This window comes from Phaseolus vulgaris, chromosome 6 (assembly GCF_000499845.2).
Source record: "Phaseolus vulgaris cultivar G19833 chromosome 6, P. vulgaris v2.0, whole genome shotgun sequence".
NCBI lineage: Eukaryota > Viridiplantae > Streptophyta > Magnoliopsida > Fabales > Fabaceae > Phaseolus > Phaseolus vulgaris.
The window spans coordinates 23,291,661-23,300,366 of record NC_023754.2 but is presented as its reverse complement, the minus strand read 5'-3'; the positions used below and the strand labels follow the sequence as shown (position 1 = coordinate 23,300,366).

At 35.4% G+C, this 8,706-nt stretch overlaps 1 protein-coding gene across 1 annotated transcript; it reads right to left on the bottom strand.

Moving 5' to 3' along the window:
- Positions 1–7,025: 7,025 nt before the first annotated feature.
- LOC137833131 (berberine bridge enzyme-like 8) lies at positions 7,026–8,706 on the bottom strand. Its single transcript, XM_068641501.1, has one exon. The coding sequence runs from the start codon at positions 8,704–8,706 to the stop codon at positions 7,084–7,086; it is 1,623 nt and encodes a 540-aa protein (XP_068497602.1). The 3' UTR covers positions 7,026–7,083.

Below are 8,706 nucleotides of genomic sequence, written 5' to 3'. Positions count from 1 at the left end.
ATTCTACTTTTAGAATCGAATATTTTTTTATTATATGTATTATTTAATCTAATAGTCGTTTTAATATTTTTTTATAATAATTTCAGATTTATTAGTGTTTCTTAAAAGAAATACACAAGAGACCAAAAATAGGTACCTTTATTTCATCATTCTATCGAAAACGACACTAGTGGCTGTAAGAGTGAAACGTGATTCCCTTGGCATATTATGAAATTATTCATGAATGACGGTACTCTACAATGTGTACTCTCAGCATTAATTATAATGAATACGATTGACTGTCAAAGAACTGATTCTTTCTTTAATTTTCATGTAGAATAAAACAGGTTTTAGATTCGGAATTCATAAAACTTTAAAAACATATGATATTTTGAAAATGATAGTTTTATTGTTGAAATAAATAAACTCTAAATTGTTTTAAAAAATAAATAAATTTTCCAGTATGAATTCTTCCAAAATAAATACCTTTAATATTAGTTTTATTAAATTTAAAATTGAACACATCAAAAGAATTTTGTTTCATTTATGGAATTTTGTTTTAGAAAACTTAAGAACTTCAACTCACATGGTCTAATGTTTTTATTGGTAGAATAAAAATTGAGCAAAAGAATGATAAAATATATTTAATTTCGTCCTATTTAATTGTATACCTTTTTCATAGTTTCGTGTTAAAATAAAATAAAATAAATTCATTATATATATACACATAATTTTTTTAAATATTTATTATAAATCTTTTTTTATTAACATAACATTCTAAAGTATTGAAATTATAACTCTCCAAAAAATTATGAAATTCAGTTTATAAAGGTTATCTCGAAGATGTGATTATCATTAATTATCAATTATCTCTTTATAAAAAAAATGTTGTCTCCTTCTAGATATAAAGGGCACATGTCAAAACACTAAGGTCCCCCGTTTGTTTTCAAACAAAGAAATGAGGGTTTTAAAAGTAAGGATAAATTTGTAAACTTACATTTTACACCTTTTAAAAAAATTAAAATTTTTTACACAACCATCACATCATTCACAAAATTCAATAAACTTACCTCTAAAATCACTTCAAATTCACTCCATCAAAACTTCTCCCTAATCCAAACACACCATAAGTATTACCATCATAAAGTGAGATAAACTAATATTGTAATCTTATTTTTACTGTAGAAATATTGTTTAAACTAGGTTTTGTTTATTTTTACTTTTGAAGATGATGAGTTCTTTTTACATTAAATATTCTCTATGTAATTATCCTATTTCACTCTATTTTCACAATAGAGATGAATTAGTTATGATATTTATAACAAGATCATAATCAAATATTTTATGTCTATGTAAATTATTTAAATGACAGCTTAGTATTTTATTTATTATTAAATATTATTAAACCTTGATATCATCATTAACTACTTTAACATTTAATATATTTAACAATACAATAACCTGCTGAAAACAAAACAATACAATAGCCTAAAATTTACATGAACGCAGAATCACAATCAAAATAAGAACCTTATGTGTGAAATCACAGGCAATTTTCGCAATTGAGCAAGAAAATAAGTGAAGAAAATTATGAATGAGTCCACGAAATTAAATAGAAAAATATCCAATTACTACAAACACCAGTAAAATAGCTGATAATTCTTTTTTTTAAAATAAAAAAGTTACATAAAAATGTGTAATAAAAGGTATATATTAACTTCATTGTAATTATTGGTATAAAAACTAACCTTAAAATTTAAAATTTGAGTAGAATTTCTCTTAAAAAAGGTAAGATGAAAGTATAAAATGGACAATAATGTTTTGCAAGTTTGTGGTGCATTATCGTACAAGTCTACAACAACTTGTGGCCCTAGGTTTATTGATATTTTGTCATGCATTATGCAACACTCAGGAGTTCATGGCAGAAAACTTTGTGATGTGCGGTTAGGACAAGACGCACCCCTTGCAGTCACAAATACTACAATAAAATTTTAAAACAATAAACCTTCACTAAATTAGACATCACTTTTAGACCATAACTTTAAATACCATAACTTTAAATCATGTAATAATTTTGTTCATAGTTATTAGACACATTTGCTTACATTATTCGTTTTACAGGAAAGTAGGGTCTCCACCGGTTACAATATTTAATTTTCTATTGTAAATTATTGGGCTTTGTTTCTTTGGCCCAACTTTCCTTTTCTATTTTAGTTAGGTCTTAATCTTTTTCTTATATATACACCATGTATTTTACTCTTTAATATACAAGTGAATAAAAGTTTATTTTTTAGTTTTCTCTACAAGTAGGGTTTATCAAAACCTTTTTTTATTACGATTACGTATAATTACGTACACTACATTAAAACATCACATCAGGCAAGGAATATTCATCATCTTCATTTACTGTAATATGGTATTAGAGGCGATGGCTAATGCAAATCCCACACCGGCTTCCTCTTCAAATGGAAACCCCCTACACTGATGCCCCTTTTGGAACCGAACAATTTCCTATACTTACACCCAAGCGAGAATCCCGCAGCTTCGTTGGTGTCGCCTGTTCTTGATTCAACAAACTACCATTCGTGGAGTCGGTCCTTCATCACTGCTCTTAGTGCCAAGAACAAAGTGGAGTTCATACTTGGCTCACACCCGTGCCCACAAAGGGATGATCCCACTTTCTCGTCTTGGACACGCTGTAACAACATGGTTGTCTCTTGGTTAGTACACTCTGTTTCAATCCCTATTAGGCAAAGCATTGTTTGGATGGACATAGCCTTTGACATCTGGAATGATTTAAAAGTTAGATATTCACAAGGGGATTTATCTCGCATTTCTGATTTGCAATTTGAAGCTATTTCTTTAAATCAGGGCATATGTCTGTCACAGAGTATTTTACAAAATTGCGTATTATTTGGGACGAATTAGAGAATTTTAGACCTAATCCTATGTGCACATGCCCAGTAAAATGTTCTTGTTCTATCATTTCTATTATAAATCAATGAAAATGTGAGGATCGTGCTATGCAATTTTTAAGAGGATTAAATGATCAGTATAAAAATATCTGTTCTCATGATTTGCTCATGGATCCCATTCCTGCCATATCCAAAAAAATTTCCTTGGTTGTTCAACAAGAGAGACAATTATCCACTGTTGTTCCTGCCTCTAGTCTTCATAGTCTTAACAGTAGTCGCACTACTACATGCAATTTTTGTGGTAAATACGGTCATACTGAAGCTGTTTGTTTTCGAAAAGTGGGTTTTCCTTCTGGTGATGTTAAAACCTCAAAGTTTTCTTCTACTAGAAAAAATTGCACTTTTTGTAATCGTCTTGGCCACACTGTCGACACCTGTTATAAAAAGCATGAGTTTCCTCCTGGCTACAAATCCATCAATAGGACATCCCAAGCCAACAATATGTTTACTACTAACTCTTCTTCTGAGTTTTTTTTTCTAAAGAACAGGATGTAAAGGGGATTCAACTTACATCACAACAGTGTCAATTCCTTACCAACATTTTGCGTCAGCAAAACCTTGAGGATCCTGTCCCTCACGCTCAAATTAATCAAGTCAGAACCTTTTCGACGGGCAAAATCACCAATATCGAGCAATCTTCAACGGGTAAGTTTTTCTCTTCACTATCTGCTATAAAAGAATCTTGGCTTGTTGATTCTGGTGCCACTGATCATGTTTGCCACAATTTGAGCGCTTTTACTACTTGGACTAAAATCAAACCTGTCTTAATTAGTCTCCCAAATGGTCAAACTGTTTATGCCACATATTCTGGTTTAGTACACTTTTCGGCCAAGTTTTATTTGTCTGATGTGTTATATGTGCCTCATTTTCAATTAAACTTAATATCTATTTCTAAACTCACACACCAACTTAAATGCACTTTAACTTTCACTTTAACTCACTGCATTATACAGGACAATCTCACCCAAGAGAGGATTGGTACAGTTGAAGCCACTGGTGGCTTGTACCCTGTCACTACCTTGCCTGCTTCTAGTCGCTCTAAACCACATAACTTTGCTCCTCTTATTAATTGTAATATCAAAACACTGTGGCACTATAGACTGGGGCACCCTTCACATGAAAGATTACATGTCTTACGTAAACAATACTCTTTTATTACTATTGATACTCATCATGTATGTGACACTTGTAGTCGTGCAAAACAGAGAAAACTTCCTTTCACTTTAAGTACTACTGCTACCTCTGCTATTTTTGATCTTGTACACTTTGATATTTGGGGACCCTGTTCCATAACTTCTATGCAAGGTTTTCGTTATTTCTTAACTTTTGTTGATGATTACTCGCGTTATACTTGGGTTATTTTGTTGCATAATAAATCTGAAGTGCGTTCGCACATCATTAACTTCACTGTTTTTGTTCAAAATCATTTTCAAACTAATATCAAAACGATTCGTACTGACAATGGTGTTGAGTTTGCTATGTCTAGTTTTTATGCTTCAAAGGGAATTATACATCAAACATCTTGTGTAGAAACACCACAACAAAATGGCATTGTGGAACGTAAACATCAACACATACTAAATGTAACCAGGGCCTTACTTTTTCAAGCAAATCTTCTTCCTATTTTTTGGGAATTTGCTGTAAATCATGTTGTTTTCTTAATAAATTCTATTCCTACTCCATTACTTAATAACATCACTCCTCATGAACAATTGTTTGGAAAACCGTATGACATTTCTTTTTTAAAAGTGTTTGGTTGCCTATGTTATGCTAGTACCATTACTGCACATAGGAAGAAATTAGATGATAGATCTATCAAAGGTATTTTTCTTGGTTTCCCGCAAAATACAAAAGGTTATATTGTCTTAAATTTAAAGTTTCATCGCATAGAGATATCAAGACATGTAATCTTTCATGAAACCCATTTTCCATATAAATTGGATGGTGGCTTGCCTAGGGACCCCAACACTTTATCTCTCCCTATTTCTAACGCATATAATTCTGCTCTTGATTTTTTTTCTGATACTGCACCTCCTGCCGAGCCGTGTGCCTCTACTCCTGCATCTCTTGCCGAGCCGTGTGCCTCTACTCCTGCACCCAATACTGCCCCTCCACCAGCCTTATTATCCTTTGATCTTCCAGCAAATAATGTCTCTGCTCCTGCATCCAACACTGCACCTCCACCAGCATCATCACCTCCTGCACCTCTAGGAAGCACCTCACCCCAATTTCCAAGAAGATCAACTCGTCCTCACCGACAACCTGCCTATCTTGCTGATTTCCACACAGCAACCAACACTGTAAGTAGTAGATATCCTATTCATAATTACTTGTCTTACAATTCCTTATCTTCTAATTTTAGAAATATTATTTCCTCTATCAATTCTCATCCTGAACCTCGCACCTATACCGAAGCCTCCAAACATGCTTCTTGGCAATCTGCCATGCAAGTTGAGCTTCAAGCTCTTGCTGCTAACAATACTTGGCAACTTACCCCTCTCCCTCCAGGAAAGAAAACTATTAGTTGTAAATGGGTATATAAAATCAAATATAATTCTGATGGCACTGTTGAGCGCCACAAAGCTAGAGTTGTTGCCAAAGGGTTCACCCAAGTTGAAGGACTTGATTTCTTAGACACTTTTGCACCTGTTGCTAAACTCACTACCGTTTGCCTTCTCCTTGCTGTTGCCACTACCAAAAATTGGGTTTTAAAACAACTTGATGTCAATAATGCCTTTCTTCACAGTGATCTCCATGAAGAGGTATACATGACCCCCCACCTGGCCTCTCTCTTCCTTCTCCCCAGCATGTCTGCAAGCTTCAACGGTCTTTGTATGGTCTTCGTCAAGCTAGTCGTCAATGGTACGCAAAACTTTCTACTTTTCTTTTATCAAATAAGTACTCTATCTCTGTTGCTGACCACTCTCTTTTTCTTAAATATAATAATGATAAACTCACTGTTATTCTTGTTTATGTTGATGACTTTGTCTTAACTGGTGATGACACGGAGGAAATCAATACAATTACTGCATCCCTTCACCATCACTTCAAGATAAAAAATTTAGGTAATCTCACTTACTTTTTGGGACTGGAAATTGCTCGCAACAGTACTGGTCTTCATTTAAGTCAACGCAAGTATACTCTTGATCTCCTTCAAGAAACTGGCATGCTTGACTCACACCTCCCGTCTCTCTCCCGACCAAGGCTCACCTCTCGATGTTGATGCCACTTCCTAGTACAGAAGACTCATTGGACGTCTAATTTACTTAACCAACACGCGACCAGACATCGCCTTCGCTGTCCACAATTTAAGCCAATTCATATCTGCACCCACAACTCATCATCAGCAAGCTGTCTCCCAAAGGCACCCCTGGTGAAGAACTATATTTTTCTCACACTAGTTCACACACTAGTTCACTTCACCTTTGTGGTTTTAGTGACTCTGAATGGGCAACATGCCCTACCACACGCAAATCTGTAACTGGATATTCCATCTACTTAGGAGACTCCCTAATATCATGGAAATCAAAAAAGCAGTCAACTATCTCTCGCAGCTCTGATATAGAGCACTTGCCACCACCACATGTGAGCTACAATGGTTGTCTTACCTCCTTCAGGATTTACATCTTCCTCTCTCCCAGCCTGCAACCCTGTATTGTGACAACAAATCTGCCCTTCAAATAGCTTCCAATCAAGTTTTTCATGAACGAACCAAGCACATCGAAATTGATTGCCACCTAGTTCGTGAAAAACTTAACTTTGGTCTCCTCAAACTGCTGCCCATTACCTCTGCAATGCAAGTTGCTGACATATTCACCAAACCCCTTGCTTCCGCACATTTCTCTACTCTTAAATCCAAGCTGGGTCTGACAAATATCTACTCCCCAGCTTTGTTTCTTTGGCCCAACTTTCCTTTTCTATTTTAGTTAGGTCTTAATCTTTCTCTTATATATACACCATGTATTTTACTCTTTAATATACAAGGTGAATAAAAGTTTATTTTATATTTAGTTTTCCCTACAAGTAGGATTTATCAAAATCTTTTTTTTATTACGATTACGTACACTACATTAAAACATCATATCAGGCAAGGAATATTCATCCTCTTCATTTACTGTAATACTACCAATTATTGCTCTTTGCGATATGGCATTATAGGGATGTTTTGTTCGTTCCTAAAGAAATTATGAGGATCAATCTTTGTTTTTATTTGAACCAACCTGTTGAAGTTATTCTTGAAATATTGCTCTCCGTAAACTCTTCCTTCTGCATAGTTGTTCTTATCATTGTGGCTAATTCCTAAGTCAAAGTCCCTATAATTGAAGAAAGCCCCTCTTGGATTCTTGGAGACAAAAGGAGTCATGTACTTGTGAAGTATTCTTGTCAAGTTTATGTTGTGATCTGCTACCTCTTTCCCTGCTTGATTCCAATTTGTTTGGTATTGAACCTTCCACAGGTTCCCTCTTCGATGAGGGAAAGGAGTTGCTGTTGATGGAATTTCAGCCATTCTTCCACCGTAAGGATTGAATTGAAACGCTATATTCTCCAACTCAATCATCTTCTTCCAAATCCCTTCAAAACCCTCTTTGGAAATTGGTTTCTGCACATAGTCAGATTTTCTTTTCAAGTAGTTCACAGGTGACTGTGGTTGTCTATCAAGCAAAATCTCAACAGGTGTTGTAATGTTAATGTTTGTCCAAAACAGCACCGAACGAAGCCAACTTGTTTCGATGCAGTCAGATTGCTTCAAACCCAATTGGGGAAACTTATTCAAGAGAGAAACAAGGCTTTTGGAGTCACCAAGGAATAAAGCTATGAAGGTTGCTCTTATAGTCTTTGTTCCATTTTGTGTACCGTTTACAACGTTCAACGTAAGTCTAAGGAAAAGGTGGTTGTCTATAGTTGGTGCAACATGCTGCCAGTTATAAACTATATCAGTAGCGTTTTGCTCCAAGGTCCTCCGAACTCTGAAAACAGTGACTATTTCAGGAACTCGAACTAATAGCTTTATTTTATAGGCAAGGGCTACACCAAAGCTAGATCCTCCACCACCTGTGATGGCCCAAAAGAGATCTTCACCCATGGATTTTCTATCAAGCAATCTACCTTGAACATCAACCATTTGTGCATCAACAACATTATCCACTGTAAGACCGTATTTTCTCATCATATTGCCATAGCCCCCACCACTTACGTGGCCTCCTACCCCAACAGTGGGACAAACCCCTCCTGGGAAACCATGAATTTTACTCTTCTCACCAATTCTATAGTAAACTTCACCAAGCGTTGCACCAGCTTCAACCCAAGCGGTCTCAGTGTCAATCTCAACCCTAATGGATCGGAGATGGAACATGTCAAGGATGAAGAATGGCTTTGAAGCCACATAAGATAACCCTTCATAGTCATGGCCACCACTACGGATTTTTATGAGCAAGTTGTGTTTTTTGGCACAAAGAACAACTGCTTGCACATGGGAAACATGAAATGGGGTGACTATAAGGAATGGCTTCCGGGTTGTGGAGGTGTTGAAACAAAGGTTTCTGATGTAGGCCTGCAACACTGAGGAGAATGAGGTGTTGTTTGGTGTAAAAATTGCTGAGGTTATGGGATGAGAGGGCTCTGAATGGTTTACAAGGCAACCAAGAAAATTGTCATGTAGTGAATTTGCAAAAGAAGAGGACCAAACAAGAGAAAGAAACACAAAAATTGGAAATATTGATAATTGTATTCTATGCAGAGAAAGAGCTCCCAT